At 45.1% G+C, this 22,624-nt stretch overlaps 1 protein-coding gene across 1 annotated transcript in view; it reads left to right on the forward strand.

The window, feature by feature from the left end:
* Window positions 1-21,239, forward strand: part of RAD51B (RAD51 paralog B) — a 259,728-nt gene extending 238,489 nt beyond the window's left edge. The window contains exon 9 of the mRNA XM_069207689.1: window positions 21,106-21,239. Within this exon, the coding sequence (XP_069063790.1) occupies window positions 21,106-21,239 (134 nt within the window). The remainder of the gene's footprint in view (window positions 1-21,105) is intronic.
* Window positions 21,240-22,624: the final 1,385 nt, after the last annotated feature.

The following is a 22,624-nucleotide window of genomic DNA, read 5'->3' on the forward strand; positions in this document are numbered from 1 at the left end:
TTTCATGAGGGTGTCCCAGAAATATTAGTATCAGATAATGGGGTGCGACTCACTTATGAGAAAACAAATTCCTTCCTGCAATATTAGGTATTAAGCATGTGAAAGTTTCACTTTATAATCCTGAAGGGAATGGGCAGGTGGAACGGTTTAACAAAGTGATTAAAAAACTATCCAATTGGTTTTGAAGTCTGGGTTGCCATAGGAAAAACGTCTCCAGGAATGGTTATCATATAGAGTGACACCCCATTCGATGACTGGCAAAATGCCTTTTGAGCTATTGAGAGGAAGGAAGTCATCTACTAAGTTGGTGCCTTGGTAACTAAAGAATTTAAATAAGGAGAATTTTCAAGAGAAGAAAGATCCAGAAATGAGAAGGAGAGTGGAAGGGGAAACCAAGATGTCCGATGTGTGCTCAGAATGGTAAGAAAGAGGCACCATTTGTGAAGGTGGGGCAGCATGTAAGAGTGAAGAAACCAGGGTTTGTGAAGAAAGGAGCACCTAGTTGGTCAGAACTATTGAAGGTGATTAAAATGTTGGGGAGTATTATAAGACTGGAGGATGGTAGATTGTGGAATTTATGGCTTATTAGATGTTGCAGTTTTGAAAAAAGGAAGAATGGTGTTGATTTAGTTAAGGGTGGGAGTAATGGTTATGTGTTGGGTGATGAGTGTGGTGGAAGCAAGCAGGGTAGGTTGGGAAGAAGGTGTGCTAGTTGATAGTTGCAAAGGAAGGGATGGTTATGTGCAAGGCAGCTTTGAGCTAAGGAATGATACAGATGAAGGAACAGTGCAATGCAGTACGATGGATAGGAAACTTCCAGGATATCTGGAAGAGCATAAAATAGGATAATTCTGCATGTTTAAAATTCTGTATCTATTCAGAAAAACAGTAGGGCCACTATGGATTATTATGTTGTTTTTGTTAAGAAAAATGGATAGTAACATTTTCAATGTAATTTTTGTTGGGAGGAGGATGTGTGGTAGTTGGCGGAATGTAGAAGGTGTAGAATTTAGAGGGGGTAGTGTGGGCGAGGGGAGGAATGCAGTTGATGAGGAGCCTTTGTTCATGGTGGACGCTGGGCCGCTCCTGTTGCTACAATCTTAATTAAAGAAGAAGATGATATCTACTTACCTGCGTGAACCATCACTTTCTCGACAGTAATGCAAAATGTCATATTATATTTTTAGTGCCAAATGCATCCTCGCATCTATTTTGGTTGCAAGGACATATTTCTGACAATATAAATATGGCAAAATCCCATGTAATGCGAACAGTAGCTGCTTGTGTACTGTTGGTTTGTGTTGTTTCTGTGCTCACAGGATGGCATTTTTACCAAACAATATTTCAGACATTCGGTATTTCACCTAATTACATGAGACTACCCCGAACTGAAAATTACACGAGATTAGGCTGGAGCAAATTACATTTCACCTGCTCCTAACAAATATAGATTCAAACAAAATGACGAACCAATGATCCTTCTAATACAAATTAGCATTTCAAGTCAGTGTTTTTCTCTCTAATTCCTGATTATTCATTGTTACTGATTTCTCAGTAAACTTTCGGTCCGCCTTGTGATTGAGTAATATCATCTGGACATTTGCAAAATCTGTGAAAGTTCTGTTGTAGGTTTGGATGGAAAGTATTTCTTAGCTGAGTAGGAAGAACGGGCAAAACTACAAATGTTCCCACTGACTGTTGCACAGTCAATATTCTGGTTAAGGTTTCTGATAAGAATTCTGGCAAACACATTTCCTATTTCTTTAAACTAATAGTAGATGGGCTTGGAATTAGGCATTCTTGAAGGACTGTAAACACTGACAACTTTTATTAAGAGAACAGCAATAAACGAAGACAAATGAGTCGAAGTAACACATGTCAAGCTAATGTGTATTTTTAATGAAGCTTAATTTGTACTGTGGGAAAACGTGATGCGGTTCATTTGTGAAACACATCAGTACAAAGTTTATATTGGAGGGCATTCATCTTGTTTCTAATTTAAAAGGCCTCATTTTTGTTGGCTGCTGGCCGCTCACGAGATTGTGTATATGCCATAGTATGACATTGGAAACAATTCGGTCGACCCCTTAAGTACTTTAAAAAGCTTGTGATTTTAAGAAAAATCCATTTGCGGTCCGCAAATGTTAACACAGAGCCACACTCTTGAGTCACTTCTTTCATTAAGTTGCACTTTGTCGCTAGTTTAAAGTGCATTTAAATGTATTTCTACGTTTGAAACTAGTGTTAAAAAAAATCACAATCAGAATTTTCTACATGGAATATTTGTTAATTATTGGGTTGTTGGTTGACTGGGGTGTGATCCCTGTTCAAGCAGCATCCACAATCTGTCAGGGTGAGGCACAAGCCAATCCTGGTTTCAACAATCTGGTAACTTGCCACAGAAGAGTCAAGCTTAACTTAGAGGCAATGTGTAAAATATTTATGCAGCACTTTAAGCAGTAATAAAGTGAAAAAACTCACAAGAAAGGATCCCACACCAAGCCATTTCAGATGGCACCTGACTGGACCAAAGGGAAAAGTTTAGGTGAACTGCAATATAATGCGGGCTGGCTACAAGGACCCAGTTAGGCCCACTGCACAGAGCACCTTAAATGCTAGTTTGTGGAGCATGGCAGGATCCGCGGTGAAGATGCGTTGCATAGCTGACGTGATGCATCTATTTCAAGATGCAGCAAAGCCGCAGTGAAATGTCCTGTGTCGTCGTCGAGGATCTTGTTGACAGGCTTAAGATGTGAAGTATGGCGTCAAGGATGAGACGTGCAGTTGGAGCAGTGCTTCTGTTCTGAAAAGATGCGAGGCTTGGATGCAGAGTCTGAAGTTGTTGTTGAGGCTGCCATCGATGAGAGGGTCTGCCCCGAGTATGCGTCATGCAGTGGCATTTCTGATGGGGCTGAGGCAGCAATATGGATCTTTGCAACCTGGAGTAATCGACACAGCAACGGTGACGCGTCAGTTCTGCAGGTTGCACAAAAGCAGGAAGGCAGAGCACCTTAAGCCCTCTTCCATAGGTCCAGGACTGGGGTGGCACCATTTGGCAGGATAGACTCAGGTGGCAGTGACAGGTGCAGGTGGAAAGTTGTTGGAAGCTTGTTGTGTCCCTGGGGCTTCAGATCAGGAGGCCATCCAACTAGCTCTTGGAGTCACTCTGGTTTCTGTGTCCTGGATATACAGATCTAGTCCTTCTTTCACAGGCAACAGATCAGCACTGCAGGGCAGCAGTCCTTCAGAGTGGCAGTCCAGTAGAGTGACAGTTCTTTCAGCAGCATCGCAGTCCCTGCTGGTAAAGTATACACAGGTCCAGAGGTATACTGAAGAATTGATGTCTGAGGTCCAGTATTTACACTGAGTTGTGCCTTTTGATGTGGGGAGAAAATTCTAGAATCATGTCTTTGAAGTGCATAGGTGACCTACCTTTCTAGTCCTGGCTCCAAACTAATGACAGGGGGTATGCAGCCCTTTGTGTGGAGGCAGGACACTGCCTATTCAAGTGTAAGTAGGGCTGGGTCCAATTCCTCTCTCCCGTTCTGCCAATGGCAGCCCATCCAATCATGCCTAAGCTCCTAATTATGTGTGCTGTCTAGGAGAAATACACAAAGCCAGCTACTACCAGTCATGTAACCCAGAGAGAGGTTGCAGGCACCAAATGGTTAAGGCAGGAATATGCCAGTTTTCTGAAACTGACAGTTTCAGAATGGTAATTTAAAATCCGACTGCCTCATATGTTAGGTTTTTTCATTACAATTCAAGAGACTTCAAAAGTGAACTCATTACCTCTTTCCATTTAGAAATTACACTTATGCCACAAGGTAACTCCAATGTTATCCTACAGGAGAATTAGGCTTTGCAATAGTGAAACTCTGATTTAAGAGTTTTTACTACCAGGACATGCAAAACTTAAAAGTATATGTCCAACTTCTTATTAAATTGCACCCTGCCCTCTGGGCTGTTCAGGACCTACCTAGGAGTGACTTATATGTATTAAAAAGGAAGGTTTGGCCCTGGCAAAAGGTCTGCCTTGCCAGGTCAAAATGCCAGTTTAAAAACTGAACTTACAGGCTTCAATGGCAGGCCTGAGGCATGTTTAAGAGGCTACTTAAGTGGGTGGCACAATCAGTGCTACAGACCCATTAGTAGCATTTAATCTAAAGGCCCTGGGACCAGGTAGTGCCTTCTTACTGGGGACTGACAAGTAAATTAAATTTGAAAATTTGGTATAAGACAATATAACATGATTTGAGGGGCGAGAGCACAAGCACTTGAGCACTAGTTAGTACTAAAGTGTGTGGCGTCCCAGTGTCAGCAAAACCAAAATCAGCAAAAACAGGAGGTCCGAAGGTAAAAAGGTAAAGGAAAAACCACACCAAGGTTGCTGGGTCTAACACGTGCCACCTCACCCCAAGCTGAAAGTGGGAATAACTACCCAACCCCTTGGGAGTTCGCTTCACTAAGGTGGAAGAACCTGGAGAGACCATCAGCATTGGTGTGGTCTGTTCAGGACTGTGTTCCGCAAAGTCTATTCCCTGTAGGTAGATGGACCACCTCAACAGTTTGGAATTCGTACCCCTCATTTACATTAGCCATCTGAGAGGTCTGTGGTCTGCCTGAACCCAGAAGTGAGCACTAAACAGGTATGGTCTCAGCTTCTTCAGTACCTAAACCACTACAAAGGCATCCCTCTCTCTTTCACCCCACCTTTTCTCCCCGGGAAGCAACCTCCTACTGATTAAGGCTACAGGTTGTACTAGACCCTCTATGTTCAGCTGTGAGAGCATGGCCCCACTGCCATGCTCTCACAGATAAACCGAGAGGGTCTAGACGTCTGCACAATGAACTCCTTGGAAAAGTCAAGGGTCTTGAGCACAGGTACTGTGAACATGGTCTCCTCCTAAGTGTCAAAAGTGTTCTGGCATCCCTCTGTCCAGGTTACTTGTCTGGGCTGCTTCTTTGAAATCCAACTCTGGCAAGGGTGTAACAATGGTAAAATGGTGAAATAGACAGTGAGGACCAAGAAGGCTGTCCTCTCTGACTAGGTCTTTACTTGGGGGGGAGGAAGAGGATTCGCTAGCCAGAATTTGGATTTCTGGAATACCCTGCTTTTGTCCCACAAGGCTTCCATCTCTGATATTGTTGTGGGTACAGTGTATTACTCAAACTGAATTTTCATGTTAGGTTTGGGATGATACTAGGAGTACCACAGTACACTTCCCCTCTGTAGGAAAGTACCATCTTGCCTGGCATGTTACCCCCATTTTTCACTGTATATATGTTGTTTTAGTTGTATGTGTCACTGGGACCCTGGTAACCCAGGGCCCCAGTGCTCATAAGTGTGCCTGAATGTGTTACCTGTGTAGTGACTAACTGTCTCACTGAGGCTCTGCTAATCAGAAACCTCAGTGGTTATGCTCTCTCATTTCTTTCCAAATTGTCACTGACAGGCTAGTGACCATTTTTACCAATTTACATTGGCTTACTGGAACACCCTTATAATTCCCTAGTATATGGTACTGAGGTACCCAGGGTATTGGGGTTCCAGGAGATCCCTATGGGCTGCAGCATTTCTTTTGCCACCCATAGGGAGCTCTGACAATTCTTACACAGGCCTGCCACTGCAGCCTGAGTGAAATAACGTCCACGTTATTTCACAGCCATTTTACACTGCACTTAAGTAACTTATAAGTCACCTATATGTCTAACCTTTACCTGGTAAAGGTTAGGTGCAAAGTTACTTAGTGTGAGGGCACCCTGGCACTAGCCAAGGTGCCCCCACATTGTTCAGAGCCAATTCACTGAACTTTGTGAGTGCGGGGACACCATTACACGCGTGCACTACATATAGGTCACTACCTATATGTAGCTTCACCATGGTAACTCCGAATATGGCCATGTAACATGTCTATGATCATGGAATTGCCCCCTCTATGCCATCCTGGCATTATTGGCACAATTCCATGATCCCAGTGATCTGTAGCACAGACCCTGGTACTGCCAGACTGCCCTTCCTGGGGTTTCTCTGCAGCTGCTGCTGCTGCCAACCCCTCAGACAGGCAGCTGCCCTCCTGGGGTCCAGCCAGGCCTGGCCCAGGATGGCAGAACAAAGAACTTCCTCTGAGAGAGGGTGTGACACCCTCTCCCTTTGGAAAATGGTGTGAAGGCAGGGGAGGAGTAGCCTCCCCCAGCCTCTGGAAATGCTTTGTTGGGCACAGATGTGCCCAATTCTGCATAAGCCAGTCTACACCGGTTCAGGGACCCCTTAGCCCCTGCTCTGGCGCGAAACTGGACAAAGGAAAGGGGAGTGACCACTCCCCTGACCTGCACCTCCCCTGGGAGGTGTCCAGAGCTCCTCCAGTGTGCTCCAGACCTCTGCCATCTTGGAAACAGAGGTGCTGCTGGCACACTGGACTGCTCTGAGTGGCCAGTGCCACCAGGTGACGTCAGAGACTCCTGCTGATAGGCTCCTTCAGGTGTTAGTAGCCTTTCCTCTCTCCTAGGTAGCCAAACCCTCTTTTCTGGCTATTTAGGGTCTCTGTCTCTGGGGAAACTTTAGATAACGAATGCATGAGCTCAGCCGAGTTCCTCTGCATCTCCCTCTTCACCTTCTGATAAGGAATCGACCGCTGACCGCGCTGGAAGCCTGCAAACCTGCAACATAGTAGCAAAGACGACTACTGCAACTCTGTAACGCTGATCCTGCCGCCTTCTCGACTGTTTTCCTGCTTGTGCATGCTGTGGGGGTAGTCTGCCTCCTCTCTGCACCAGAAGCTCCGAAGAAATCTCCCGTGGGTCGACGGAATCTTCCCCCTGCAACCGCAGGCACCAAAAAGCTGCATCTCCGGTCCCTTGGGTCTCCTCTCAGCACGACGAGCGAGGTCCCTCGAATCCAGCGACACCGTCCAAGTGACCCCCACAGTCCAGTGACTCTTCAGCCCAAGTTTGGTGGAGGTAAGTCCTTGCCTCACCTCGCTGGGCTGCATTGCTGGGAACCGCGACTTTGCAAGCTTCTCCGGCCCCTGTGCACTTCCGGCGGAAATCCTGTGTGCACAGCCAAGCCTGGGTCCACGGCACTCTAACCTGCATTGCACGACTTTCTAAGTTGGTCTCCGGCGACGTGGGACTCCTTTGTGCAACTTCGGCGAGCACCGTTTCACGCATCCTCGTAGTGCCTGTTTCTGGCACTTCTCCGGGTGCTACCTGCTTCAGTGAGGGCTCTTTGTCTTGCTCGACGTCCCCTCTCTCTGCAGGTCCAATTTGCGACCTTCTGGTCCCTCCTGGGCCCCAGCAGCGTCCAAAAACGCCAAACGCACGATTTGCGTGTAGCAAGGCTTGTTGGCGTCCATTTGGCGGGAAAACACTTCTGCACGACTCTCCAAGGCGTGGGGGATCCATCCTCCAAAGGGGAAGTCTCTAGCCCTTGTCGTTCCTGTAGTATTCACAGTTCTTCAGCCTAGTAAGAGCTTCTTTGCACCAACCGCTGGCATTTCTTGGGCATCTGCCCAGCTACGAGCTGCTTGTGACTTTTGGACTTGGTCCCCTTGTTCCACAGGTACCCTCAGACAGGAATCCATCGTTGTTGCATTGCTGATTTGTGTTTTCCTTGCATTCTCCCTCTAACACGACTATTTTGTCCTTAGGGGAACTTTAGTGCACTTTGCACTCACTTTTCAGGGTCTTGGGGAGGGTTATTTTTCTAACTCTCACTGTTTTCTGATAGTCCCAGCGACCCTCTACAAGGTCACATAGGTTTGGGGTCCATTCGTGGTTCGCATTCCACTTCTGGAGTATATGGTTTGTGTTGCCCCTATCCCTATGTTTCCCCATTGCATCCTATTGTAACTATACATTGTTTGCACTGTTTTCTAAGACTATACTGCATATTTTTTGCTATTGGGTATATATATCTTGTGTATATTTCCTATCCTCTCACTGAGGGTACACTCTAAGATACTTTGGCATATTGTCATAAAAATAAAGTACCTTTATTTTTAGTATAACTGTGTATTGTGTTTTCTTATGATATTGTGCATATGACACTAAGTGGTACTGTAGTAGCTTCACACGTCTCCTAGTTCAGCCTGAGCTGCTTTGCTAAGCTACCATTATCTATCAGCCTAAGCTGCTAGACACCCTATACACTAATAAGGGATAACTGGGCCTGGTGCAAGGTGCAAGTACCCCTTGGTACTCACTACAAGCCAGTCCAGCCTCCTACATTGGTTGTGCAGTGGTGGGATAAGTGCTTTGAGACTACTTACCACTCTTGTCATTGTACTTTTCATAAGAGAAAAATATACAAAACAAGGTCAGTGTATATACACATAGCCAAAAAGTTTTGCATTTCCTCTTTTCACTCTTTTCTAAGTGCTGAAAAGTACTTCTAAACTTTCAAAAAGTTCTTAAAAGTTTAAAAAGTTTTTTCTGTCTTTCCAAAAAGTTCTGAAAACTTTTTTCTCTTTGTCTATCACTTTAACTCTCTCAAAAAAATGTCTGGCACAGGCCAAAAAGTTGAACTGTCCAAACTTGCATATGATCACCTTAGCTGGAAAGGAGCAAGGAGTCTCTGCATAGAGAGAGGTTTGAGTGTAGGGAAGAATCCTTCCTTAGAACTGTTAATTAATATGCTTAGAGTACAGGATAAGGCCATAAGTGCCCAATCTGTAGAAAAAGTAGCTAATGGTTCTCAATCTGATCCAGGGACTCCCCCAGGAAAAGGTTCAGGAAAGAAACTTCTCAGCCTGCCCATTACTAGACAGTCTAGCATAGTTGGTACAGAGGTTGAATCACATCATACTGATGATGTGCTCTCACATTATACTGGTAGCCAAGCTGTTAGGGTGCCCTCTGTAAGGGACAGGTCTCCTTCTGTTCATTCCCATCATACCTCTGTATCTAGAAATGTCCCTCCCACCCACCCTGATGACAGATTGTTGGAAAGGGAGCTCAATAGATTGAGAGTGGAGCAAACCAGACTGAAGCTCAAGAAGCAACAGCTGGATTTGGATAGACAGTCTTTAGAAATAGAGAGGGAAAGACAGAAGATGGGTTTAGATACCCATGGTGGCAGCAGCAGTATTCCCCATAGTCATCCTGCAAAAGAGCATGATTCCAGGAATCTGCATAAGATAGTTCCCCCTTACAAGGAGGGGGATGACATTAACAAGTGGTTTGCTGCACTTGAGAGGGCCTGTGCTGTACAGGATGTCCCTCAAAAGCAGTGGGCTGCTATCCTATGGCTATCATTTACTGGAAAAGGTAGGGATAGGCTCCTTACTGTAAAAGAAAATGATGCTAACAATTTCCAAGTTCTTAAGAATGCTCTCCTGGATGGTTATGGCTTAACCACTGAACAGTACAGGATAAAGTTCAGAGATACCAAAAAGGAGTCTTCACAAGACTGGGTTGATTTCATTGACCAGGCAGTGAAGGCCTTGGAGGGGTGGTTACATGGCAGTAAAGTTACTGATTATGACAGCCTGTATAACTTGATCCTGAGAGAGCATATTCTTAATAATTGTGTGTCTGATTTGTTGCACCAGTACTTGGTGGACTCTGATCTGACCTCTCCCCAAGAATTGGGAAAGAAGGCAGACAAATGGGTCAGAACAAGAGTGAACAGAAAAGTTCATACAGGGGGTGACAAAGATGGCAACAAAAAGAAGGATGGTAAGTCTTCTGACAAGGGTGGGGACAAATCTAAAAATGAGTCTTCATCAGGCCCACAAAAACACTCTGGTGGGGGTGGTGGGCCCAAATCCTCCTTTAATCAGAACAAGGAAAAGAAACCATGGTGCTATTTATGTAAGATAAAAGGCCATTGGACAACAGATCCCAGTTGTCCAAAGAAAGGCACCACAGCTCCTACCACTACAACCCCTACTGCTACACCTAGTGTCCCTACTAATAGCAGTGGTGGTGGGAGCAAACCTACTAATAGCCAATCCAAGGGAGTAGCTGGGCTCACTTTTGGTAATTTAGTTGGGGTTGGTCTAATTAGGGAGACCACAGAGGCTACTTTAGTCTCTGAAGGGGCTATTGACTTAGCCACTTTGGTTGCTTGCCCCCATAACTTGGAGAAGTACAAGCAACTAACCCTAATAAATGGTGTTGAGGTCCAGGCCTACAGGGACACAGGTGCCAGTGTCACAATGGTGATTGAGAAACTGGTGCACCCTGAACAACACATACTTGGACACCAGTACCAAGTAACCGATGCTCACAACATAACACAAAGCCACCCCATGGCTGTTGTAAATCTCAACTGGGGGGGGGTATCTGGTCCAAAGAAAGTTGTGGTAGCTTCAGATTTACCTGTAGACTGTCTATTAGGGAATGATTTGGAGACATCAGCTTGGTCAGATGTGGAGTTGGAGGCCCATGCAGCAATGCTGGGCATCCCAGGGCATATTTTTGCTTTGACAAGGGCTCAGGCCAAAAAGCAAAAAGGACAGGGAAGCTTGGATCCTGGAAGAATGGACCAAGTGCTCCCTAAAGCTAGGGCTAGTAGAAGCAAACCACTTCCTACTATCCCTCCCTCTACAGTGGATTCTACTTCTGAGGAAGAAGAATTCCCTCCCTGTGCAGAACCTACACCAGAGGAGCTGGAAGCAGACACTGCTGAGCTTTTGGGTGAAGGGGGGCCTGCCAGAGAGGAGCTGAGTGTGGCACAGCAAACCTGTCCCACATTAGAGGGTCTCAGACAGCAAGCTGTCAAACAGGCTAATGGGGATGTCAGTGACTCACACAGAGTTTACTGGGAGGACAACCTCTTGTACACTGAGCATAGGGATCCTAAACCTGGAGCTGCCAGGAGATTAGTGATCCCTCAGGAGTACAGAAAGTTCCTCCTAACACTGGCACATGACATTCCCTTAGCTGGGCACCTGGGTCAAATGAAAACTTGGGACAGATTGGTACCACTGTTTCATTGGCCTAGGATGTCTCAGGACACAAAAGACTTTTGTAAGTCCTGTGAAACCTGTCAAGCCAGTGGCAAGACAGGTGGCACTCCAAAGGCACCCCTTATCCCACTGCCTGTGGTTGGGGTTCCCTTTGAAAGGGTAGGGGTTGACATAGTTGGCCCCCTTGACCCTCCTACTGCTTCAGGCAATAGGTTTATCTTGGTGGTAGTGGACCATGCCACAAGATATCCTGAAGCTATTCCTTTAAGGACCACTACAGCTCCTGCAGTGGCAAAGGCCCTCCTGGGAATATTTTCCAGGGTGGGCTTCCCAAAGGAAGTAGTATCAGACAGGGGAAGCAATTTCATATCTGCATACTTAAAGGCCATGTGGAAGGAGTGTGGTGTAACTTACAAGTTCACAACACCCTATCATCCACAAACAAATGGACTGGTGGAGAGATTTAATAAAACTCTCAAAGGCATGATTATGGGACTCCCTGAAAAACTCCGCAGGAGATGGGATATCCTTCTACCATGCCTCCTTTTTGCCTACAGGGAGGTACCCCAGAAAGGAGTGGGCTTCAGCCCCTTTGAACTTCTTTTTGGACACCCTGTTAGGGGTCCACTCACACTTGTAAAGGAGGGTTGGGAACAACCTTTAAAAACTCCTAAGCAGGATATTGTGGATTATGTACTTGGCCTCAGATCAAGGATGGCTGAGTACATGAAAAAGGCCAGTAAAAACCTTCAGGCCAGCCAAGAGCTCCAGAAGCAATGGCATGATCAGAAGGCTGTTTTGGTTCAGTACCAACCAGGGCAGAAAGTGTGGGTCTTGGAGCCTGTGGCCCCAAGAGCACTCCAAGATAAATGGAGTGGACCCCACACAATTGTTGAAAAGAAGGGTGAAGTCACCTACTTGGTTGACTTAGGCACTGCCAGGAGTCCCCTTAGGGTGCTCCATGTCAACCGCCTGAAACCCTACTATGACAGGGCTGATCTCACCCTGCTCATGGCAACAGATGAGGGACAGGAAGAAGACAGTGATCCTCTACCTGATCTCTTCTCTTCCACAGAACAAGATGCTCTTGTGGAAGGTGTAGTTTTGGCTGATTGTCTTACTGCTGAGCAGAAAGATAATTGCATAAATCTCCTAGGACAATTTTCTGAACTCTTCTCCATTGTGCCAGGCACCACTTCTTGGTGTGAGCACACTATAGATACTGGAGACAGTTTACCTGTCAAAAGTAAGATCTATAGGCAGCCTGACCATGTCAGGGACTGCATAAAGCAAGAAGTTCAGAAGATGTTGGAACTAGGAGTGGTTGAGCACTCTGACAGTCCATGGGCTTCTCCTGTGGTACTGGTACCAAAACCCAATTCTAAAGATGGAAAGAAGGAAATGAGGTTTTGTGTAGACTATAGAGGTCTCAACTTGGTAACCAAAACTGATGCTCACCCTATACCCAGGGCAGATGAGCTAATAGATACACTGGCATCTGCCAAGTATCTAAGCACTTTTGATTTGACTGCAGGGTATTGGCAGATCAAAATGTCAGAAGATGCTAAACCTAAGACTGCATTTTCTACCATTGGAGGACATTACCAGTTTACTGTAATGCCTTTTGGTTTGAAAAATGCACCTGCCACTTTTCAGAGGTTGGTGAACACAGTCCTGCAAGGGCTGGAAGCTTTCAGTGCAGCATATTTGGATGATATAGCTGTCTTTAGCTCCAGCTGGGATGATCACCTGGTCCACCTATGGAAAGTTTTGGAGGCCCTGCAAAAGACAGGCCTCACTATCAAGGCTTCAAAGTGCCAGATAGGGCAGGGTAAGGTGGTTTATCTGGGACACCTTGTTGGTGGGGAACAGATTGCACCACTTCAGGGGAAAATCCAAACTATTATTGATTGGGTTCCCCCTACCACTCAGACTCAGGTGAGAGCCTTCCTAGGCCTCACTGGGTATTACAGGAGGTTCATTAAGAACTATGGCTCCATTGCAGCCCCTCTTAATGACCTCACATCCAAGAAAATGCCTAAAAAGGTATTATGGACAGCAAACTGTCAGAAAGCTTTTGAGGAGCTTAAGCAGGCCATGTGCTCTGCACCTGTCCTGAAAAGCCCTTGTTACTCTAAAAAATTCTATATCCAAACTGATGCATCTGAATTAGGAGTAGGGGCAGTCCTATCACAACTTAATTCTGAGGGCCAGGATCAACCTGTTGCTTTTATTAGTAGAAGGTTGACCCCTAGAGAAAAGCGTTGGTCTGCCATTGAGAGGGAGGCCTTTGCTGTGGTCTGGGCTCTGAAGAAGTTGAGGCCATACCTGTTTGGCACTCACTTCATTGTTCAGACAGACCACAAACCTCTACTTTGGCTAAAACAAATGAAAGGTGAAAATCCTAAATTGTTGAGGTGGTCCATATCCCTACAGGGAATGGACTATACAGTGGAACATAGACCTGGGAGTAGCCACTCCAATGCAGATGGACTCTCCAGATATTTCCACTTAGACAATGAAGACTCATCAGGTAATGGCTAGTCTTATTGTCCTTCGTTTGGGGGGGGGTTGTGTAGGAAAGTACCATCTTGCCTGGCATGTTACCCCCATTTTTCACTGTATATATGTTGTTTTAGTTGTATGTGTCACTGGGACCCTGGTAACCCAGGGCCCCAGTGCTCATAAGTGTGCCTGAATGTGTTACCTGTGTAGTGACTAACTGTCTCACTGAGGCTCTGCTAATCAGAAACCTCAGTGGTTATGCTCTCTCATTTCTTTCCAAATTGTCACTGACAGGCTAGTGACCATTTTTACCAATTTACATTGGCTTACTGGAACACCCTTATAATTCCCTAGTATATGGTACTGAGGTACCCAGGGTATTGGGGTTCCAGGAGATCCCTATGGGCTGCAGCATTTCTTTTGCCACCCATAGGGAGCTCTGACAATTCTTACACAGGCCTGCCACTGCAGCCTGAGTGAAATAACGTCCACGTTATTTCACAGCCATTTTACACTGCACTTAAGTAACTTATAAGTCACCTATATGTCTAACCTTTACCTGGTAAAGGTTAGGTGCAAAGTTACTTAGTGTGAGGGCACCCTGGCACTAGCCAAGGTGCCCCCACATTGTTCAGAGCCAATTCACTGAACTTTGTGAGTGCGGGGACACCATTACACGCGTGCACTACATATAGGTCACTACCTATATGTAGCTTCACCATGGTAACTCCGAATATGGCCATGTAACATGTCTATGATCATGGAATTGCCCCCTCTATGCCATCCTGGCATTATTGGCACAATTCCATGATCCCAGTGGTCTGTAGCACAGACCCTGGTACTGCCAGACTGCCGTTCCTGGGGTTTCTCTGCAGCTGCTGCTGCTGCCAACCCCTCAGACAGGCAGCTGCCCTCCTGGGGTCCAGCCAGGCCTGGCCCAGGATGGCAGAACAAAGAACTTCCTCTGAGAGAGGGTGTGACACCCTCTCCCTTTGGAAAATGGTGTGAAGGCAGGGGAGGAGTAGCCTCCCCCAGCCTCTGGAAATGCTTTGTTGGGCACAGATGTGCCCAATTCTGCATAAGCCAGTCTACACCGGTTCAGGGACCCCTTAGCCCCTGCTCTGGCGCGAAACTGGACAAAGGAAAGGGGAGTGACCACTCCCCTGACCTGCACCTCCCCTGGGAGGTGTCCAGAGCTCCTCCAGTGTGCTCCAGACCTCTGCCATCTTGGAAACAGAGGTGCTGCTGGCACACTGGACTGCTCTGAGTGGCCAGTGCCACCAGGTGACGTCAGAGACTCCTGCTGATAGGCTCCTTCAGGTGTTAGTAGCCTTTCCTCTCTCCTAGGTAGCCAAACCCTCTTTTCTGGCTATTTAGGGTCTCTGTCTCTGGGGAAACTTTAGATAACGAATGCATGAGCTCAGCCGAGTTCCTCTGCATCTCCCTCTTCACCTTCTGATAAGGAATCGACCGCTGACCGCGCTGGAAGCCTGCAAACCTGCAACATAGTAGCAAAGACGACTACTGCAACTCTGTAACGCTGATCCTGCCGCCTTCTCGACTGTTTTCCTGCTTGTGCATGCTGTGGGGGTAGTCTGCCTCCTCTCTGCACCAGAAGCTCCGAAGAAATCTCCCGTGGGTCGACGGAATCTTCCCCCTGCAACCGCAGGCACCAAAAAGCTGCATCTCCGGTCCCTTGGGTCTCCTCTCAGCACGACGAGCGAGGTCCCTCGAATCCAGCGACACCGTCCAAGTGACCCCCACAGTCCAGTGACTCTTCAGCCCAAGTTTGGTGGAGGTAAGTCCTTGCCTCACCTCGCTGGGCTGCATTGCTGGGAACCGCGACTTTGCAAGCTTCTCCGGCCCCTGTGCACTTCCGGCGGAAATCCTGTGTGCACAGCCAAGCCTGGGTCCACGGCACTCTAACCTGCATTGCACGACTTTCTAAGTTGGTCTCCGGCGACGTGGGACTCCTTTGTGCAACTTCGGCGAGCACCGTTTCACGCATCCTCGTAGTGCCTGTTTCTGGCACTTCTCCGGGTGCTACCTGCTTCAGTGAGGGCTCTTTGTCTTGCTCGACGTCCCCTCTCTCTGCAGGTCCAATTTGCGACCTTCTGGTCCCTCCTGGGCCCCAGCAGCGTCCAAAAACGCCAAACGCACGATTTGCGTGTAGCAAGGCTTGTTGGCGTCCATTCGGCGGGAAAACACTTCTGCACGACTCTCCAAGGCGTGGGGGATCCATCCTCCAAAGGGGAAGTCTCTAGCCCTTGTCGTTCCTGTAGTATTCACAGTTCTTCAGCCTAGTAAGAGCTTCTTTGCACCAACCGCTGGCATTTCTTGGGCATCTGCCCAGCTACGAGCTGCTTGTGACTTTTGGACTTGGTCCCCTTGTTCCACAGGTACCCTCAGACAGGAATCCATCGTTGTTGCATTGCTGATTTGTGTTTTCCTTGCATTCTCCCTCTAACACGACTATTTTGTCCTTAGGGGAACTTTAGTGCACTTTGCACTCACTTTTCAGGGTCTTGGGGAGGGTTATTTTTCTAACTCTCACTGTTTTCTGATAGTCCCAGCGACCCTCTACAAGGTCACATAGGTTTGGGGTCCATTCGTGGTTCGCATTCCACTTCTGGAGTATATGGTTTGTGTTGCCCCTATCCCTATGTTTCCCCATTGCATCCTATTGTAACTATACATTGTTTGCACTGTTTTCTAAGACTATACTGCATATTTTTTGCTATTGGGTATATATATCTTGTGTATATTTCCTATCCTCTCACTGAGGGTACACTCTAAGATACTTTGGCATATTGTCATAAAAATAAAGTACCTTTATTTTTAGTATAACTGTGTATTGTGTTTTCTTATGATATTGTGCATATGACACTAAGTGGTACTGTAGTAGCTTCACACGTCTCCTAGTTCAGCCTGAGCTGCTTTGCTAAGCTACCATTATCTATCAGCCTAAGCTGCTAGACACCCTATACACTAATAAGGGATAACTGGGCCTGGTGCAAGGTGCAAGTACCCCTTGGTACTCACTACAAGCCAGTCCAGCCTCCTACACCCTCCCCCCAGCCTATGTTTAGTGTGGATCAACATTTTTGCCATCTTTAAAATGCCCAGACACATGGCAGTTTGAGCCTGTTTGCAGTAAGGCAAACATGAACTAAAAAGTGGATAGGGTTGGTCCAAGAAATTTTTACTTCAATGGCTAGGTCATAATCAGAAGTTATCCCACCTCTAGATGGTGCCAGGCATTAATGTGGAACCTCCAGGCACCCACGTAAGAACACACTCTGGACCTGCAGAAGATCACAAGAGGACTGGACCTGTGGTCTGTGACCTGTAAGCTCTTGTACCCAGTCAAAGAAGTGGACTCTAAGGGTCAGGTGTCTGACCTCCTCTGTGACTACAGGGAGACAATAAGCTGCAAAATGCCTTTTCCTGGAAATACCCAGCTGACCAATGGCAGCCAGACCTGGATTGGTCCCTACAGATGGGCTCAGTCTGACACCTTGTAAGTCTCCAAGTGCCTCCCTTGAAGTTCTTGGCGTGCTTTAGAAATGTACCCCTCGGGTAGATTGGGACATAGATCTAAGGCACAAGGTAAAACTTTTGACCAGGATGAACAGAACACCTTTGTGGTGAGTCTCAAATTTTCTAGGTCTCGGTTTTTACTGTGACAATTCACTATCATTGGCGCTTCTAGCTTATTGGAGCTATTTCTACTTATTATTGTTTTTTTGTTGTTTTGGTGTCATTTTGTTTGATAACTTTTTACTCTGTCCATTTCAGATTGATTTTTGTTTTGCATTTTGATTTTATTACTGTTTTGTAACTACATAAATACTTGACGCTTTGCCCTAAATCAAGCGTGTCTGCTCTGTACCATAGGGGATTGAGCTCATTAATTTAGTGATTTGGAGGGTTCACTCTGATGAGGGCTGTGATTATTTGTAGAAGTGGCCTGTCACCTACCACAAATTCTAATCCAGTTGTTAACAGCAGCATTTCCAAATAAAGTGCTAAATCGTATATAGGGCATTAGCAGTAATTACTCGGTTAGAGACAGACGGAAAGGGATACAGCTGATGCAAGAAATGAAGATGTCAGAGCAGGACTTGGCGGTCATGGAAAGCTGGTGATCAAATGTAAGGTTGCAATCTATCAACGTCCCTAGGATCCGGACTGTCAGACAGTACCAAAGGGCTACTCATGGTAAAGGCCAAAAGCTGATTTCACATATAATTTGTTTATTCTGGCTTATTAGAATCTCTGTTTTACTATTAAGATTGTGAAAGCTTTTTTTCCATGCATACTTTGGTTACTAGTAAGGGTTAAGAAAGATTGATTGGTTCCCTACTCCGTATTCCTGAAGAGTAAATAATATTTGCTTGTCATCTTCATACATATAGTTGTTAACATTACACTCATTTAGCAGACATAGAAGGGGACATACCCGTAGATTGACTGAAGGGTGAGAAATGGTTGACCTATGTGGGACACCCCATAAAGCCAATTTCCTAGGCAGATATAAAAGATCCCAGTTGCTCGGAGTGCAATCAAATAGAAATACATTTCTCCAGGACAGAGAGGAGCCTGAAATTGTTCATTCTGGGAGTCTTGTGTCAAGGATGTTATGATTAACAGTGTCAAATGTAGCAGACAGATCTATCATTGTACCTGTACCAACGCTACCATCATCAAAAATCTGGAGATTGTCAATAACCGAGAGTTGATGATTAGATTAAACATTGTTCTGCAACTGGGGGGCAAGAGCGTTAACCACAGATTCAACAAAAAATGGTCTAGCTTCTTTGTGCTGAAAGTTGACATTTTAGGAGAGGGGCAACAGTAGCTGATTCTGTTGTCTCTGGACTGCTGCTTATGCCAAAGTCATTTAACCCATCAGTATTGACAGGAGCAATATTTTGGCTAATAGTTTTAATACTTTTACCCGAACAAACGTCCGGGGAAGTGCCAATGTTCTTACACGGATTAATGAGGTATACATATTCCTCGAGAGAGCAAGGTGGTGTAATGAATAATTTAGTATTCAAATTGGGAGATGACTCTGAAGCAGAGAAGGTTAATTGCATAAAGAAATAACTTCCCTTCTATCATCTTATCAAGGAAAAAGTCTAAAAGTTGTTAACGTCCTTGGACATATACGCACAGCAGTAAGTATTCTCTGTGAGAAGGAGATGTTGTTAGCTGATCTTATAAGGTAATTCCGGAGCTGGTAAAGAAACCATAACCTAGCATTGGCAGGAAAGAGGGTGCCCTGACCTGATCTCACGAAATAAAGTTCTGCCCTATTAGAGACTGGAATCCCACTACCCCATTCATTCCATATGCTTGAGGCAAATATTTGTACACAAAAGATTCCACGTGGCAGACCTTTCATGAAGCAAATACTCTACCAGGATTTTCACAATATGAAAGGTTTGTAGTTGGACAACAGAGTTTGAAGAGGCAAAAAAGGGTGCCTGCCATCTTCAGATCCAGGGCAGCCGATACAGCGTGAGATATCGGATCGGGCCTGAATGCTCAATGTTAACATTTATAATTGAGTACATATAAAACTCCATCAGTATGGCTACACACCTAGTGTTTGATACCCAAATCCTTATCAAGATTCATACTTGTTCATCCCTAAATTGAAAGTATCTATATGTAGAAACAGGAGTTATCTGGGCTCGCCTCAGCCCCAATATGTGATGGTAAATTAGTTAACAAAAAGGATTAATGACCTCTTCTTAGTTTTCCATGATGGTAAAAAATGTGCATTGCTTTGTTCATGAAAATTAGTCAAAAAGGTAGCCAGCTTTCTGATTTTAAAGGAAAGTTCCTAAGCACGCAAACACATCTTTCACTTGTAGAGGGTGGTGTAGATTCTGAGGACATTTGTGGCTTTTGTCTGTGCTGCCAAGATGTTAATCTGTCATACAAGTTCTTTGGGTTGATAACATACAATGCATAGCATCAAAACCTACCACCCTAGGGGTCTTTTACATAAATTGTAGTTGTGTTGGACTTATGATGAATTGGCCAATTCTGTTACTTTTCACTTCAAAAATGCAATTTGGTATTAAAGACAGACCTAGGACATGTTTTAAAAGGTTACCTAAATGGGAGGCACAATAAGTCCTGTAGGGCCACTAGTAGCATTTAATGCCCTAGGTAAATAGCATACCACTTTACTATGGACTTAGAAGTAAATTAAATATGACAAACGGTTGCAAGACGATGTTACCATGTTTACAGTAGGGAGCTTAAGCACTACCTAAAAGTGTAAAGTGCACAGAGGCTTCAGGCCAATATAAATGCGTTCAGCAAAAATAGGAAGGGTGAAGGCAAAAAATGTGGGGGTGACCCTTCAGAGACGGCCAAATCACACAAAAAATATAATATAAATAAAATATACTTTAACTATATTGCGGAAGCCGATTTTCTTGCCAGGATATTGTTAAGACCACATTTAAAAGAACATTTTCTGGTACAACACCACCTGCTCTTATGGGGACAGCATGAACAGCAGCTTTTAACTCTCGTCGCCACTGTTGTGGTTTTAAGCTGGTAAAAAAATGCATGGAAAGTAGGCCACGGATCTACAGCCTCACTGTGAAGCAACCTAGCAACTGCTTGTCATTTCTTGTCAGCAGAATCGAATTAAAGTGTGGAAACAAAAACCTTATTGTGCCAAAGACTTATTGAAAGAGCAGCAGCTTGTGTTCAATAGAAGGCCAGGTCCTCCCTTGACCCACTTTTGACTGTTCACTTGGTGTTATGAACATCCATTCAGCAGAGGGTTTTGTACTGCAGGACACGTATTTGAATTAGCTGAGGCTATTTTGTGTTTTTAGGGAATCTTTCATGTTCGTGAGCGCCTGGAATAGCTTTTTGTCATTGTCCTAAAGCTCATACTTTGGCCTCTGGGAGACCTGTGCTCTTTTTCGTTCTGCCCTGATGAGGATCTTGGCAGGCCCGCAGATTTTAATTCCTATTGTTTATTGATTAGTTAAATCATCCTTGCAAGTGGGTCGGGTTATGTTCTCGTTTATTTGAGGAGACGCTCTCCTCGGGCGCCAAGAAAAGCATTTTGTTGTTGCTGCATGCTTTCACTCTTTAATTACCAAAGGAGGCGTCTGTTTTGTCATGGAATGTTTTTTCGGGCAGTACTAATGGCTAAACTTTTAACTTCTTGTTTTTCTACGTCTTAGTTAATCTTCTTGCTTATTTTAGCTTGTTGGGCTTTTTTCGCACTACAGTAATCATTATTTGAAATACGTGAATGATGCTTTGTTCTGTTACTTGAATGCATTCGATGTCTCATCAGTGTAGAATAGCCCTGTCTTCCTGAGGCCTAAATAAAAATACATATTCCTCCCTAATCAAGGTGACTATCATTCCCTTTAGACTCTGATTCTCTGTATGGTGCTCATATGAGATAATAAAACATTTAAAAACTTTTAATGCTAAAATGAATACCCCTCGCCCCCTTTCCAAAAATAGATTTGTTTACGAAAGTTTTCACTCATACCCTTTCTGACACCCCTACCTTTAAATATACAGGAACAGACCACTTTAATTATGCTTTTTTTAGTGTAAGCTTCAGTTTATAACCTCTGCTGTGGCGTGTTATTCTTCTGAACTCTTTCAGCTCCTTTTATAATCTCTTTAGGTTGCTTGGAAAGAGTAAGCTGTTCTGTAGTTGTAAACATGCAGATGCAGGAGTTGCGCTCAGCTGTCATGTACCCAAGTGAACAATTAGAGGATGAAGTTCTCGTGGCAAAGCGAGAGTCTGCAAGTGCTTAAGACACTCAGAAGCTACAAGGCCTCTGGGTCACCTGCAAAGCAGGACACACCGCAGTGCCATCCTACCTCAGTGAAAAATGTGGTGGTTGAATGCAGCGCGCAAAGCTGTGACATTGCCCTGCTCACAATCAAGATGTGTGAAGAGGAAAGGCAACCGGACAACCTGTAATGGTGGGTGGCAGTCACATCCATAGTGAAAACAAAGGTTTACTAGGAGGTAACATCCATAATAAACTGTGTGACCTCCTCCAGCTCCCAGATTTAGTTTGTCTGCCGATGCATTCCATTTTTACTACAACATCCTAGCTGTCCTCCACTCATCCATCTAACCCCTCTTTAATTTAAACACATAACAAATATTTGGCAGAAGTCTCTTCCAAATAAGCCGTTCCTCAAGACTGTAGATCAGTGTGAGAAGTGAATTATTAGTTCAAGAGGATGACAGTCATCTTCAAGTAATAATGGCACTATTCCTCACTAGGTCCAGCCAAGTCTCCATCATTTAAACCTGAGCTTTACGCTTGGTAGTTTTAATACAGAACAGACAGGCTTAACATAGGAGAAACGTGTAAAGCATTTATCAGTACCAAAAACAGTTAAAGTAGAAAACAAAGCACAATTAAAATCCCACTGCAGATAATTTGAAAAATTGAGTATATTGTAATGAGCACATAGACACCAAACTATCATAAATTAGATGCAGGGTACAAGAGATAGGATTTTTAGAAGTTTTACATATTTATAGCACCAAAAAAACACAAAGTGCCAATCTTGGTTAATTGGTCATCCTGCACCCGGGTGCAAGCCAATGACCGGAAGTGTCCTGGTGGAAATTTCACCTTCAGATTGTCATTTCTCAGTTTGGAAAGTTGCTGGTGAGTCAGGTTTCAGGCTGGATCCAAAAAGGGGCTCATTGATGGCTACAAGCTGAACCCAGGACCTTGGTCAAAACCCTAGCTCCAGTGGGACATTTGAGGCTCCTGATGTCGAAGGTGGGAAAACTCCGTCTGAGTCCAGAAAGATGTTATCTGGTTACTGCTTAGGGTTGGTCCCAATGAGGTCCTCTGCGTTCAGACTTAGAAACATTTCTGGGAGTCAAGTTCCTTTCAATAGGACAAACCAGCAGGTCGAGTCTAACCAGCAGTTCAATGTTAATGACTGTGGCTTGGTGGCAGTTTGGTGGTTCTTATGAAGTAAAGTTCTGAAAGAGTTTCCAAGTGAAATTGTGGAGGGCAGAAAGAGTACACTGTAACACCACCCCCAGAACCTTCTAGGCATGACTTGTAGTTTAGGACTCAATCTCCATTAAGCCACCATCAGGCTCGAGGACAAATCTAGTTGGAACTGGTCACTTGGGCTCAGCAGGCACTTGGGCTTCCTGCAGC

This window comes from Pleurodeles waltl, chromosome 9 (assembly GCF_031143425.1).
Source record: "Pleurodeles waltl isolate 20211129_DDA chromosome 9, aPleWal1.hap1.20221129, whole genome shotgun sequence".
Classification (NCBI taxonomy): domain Eukaryota; kingdom Metazoa; phylum Chordata; class Amphibia; order Caudata; family Salamandridae; genus Pleurodeles; species Pleurodeles waltl.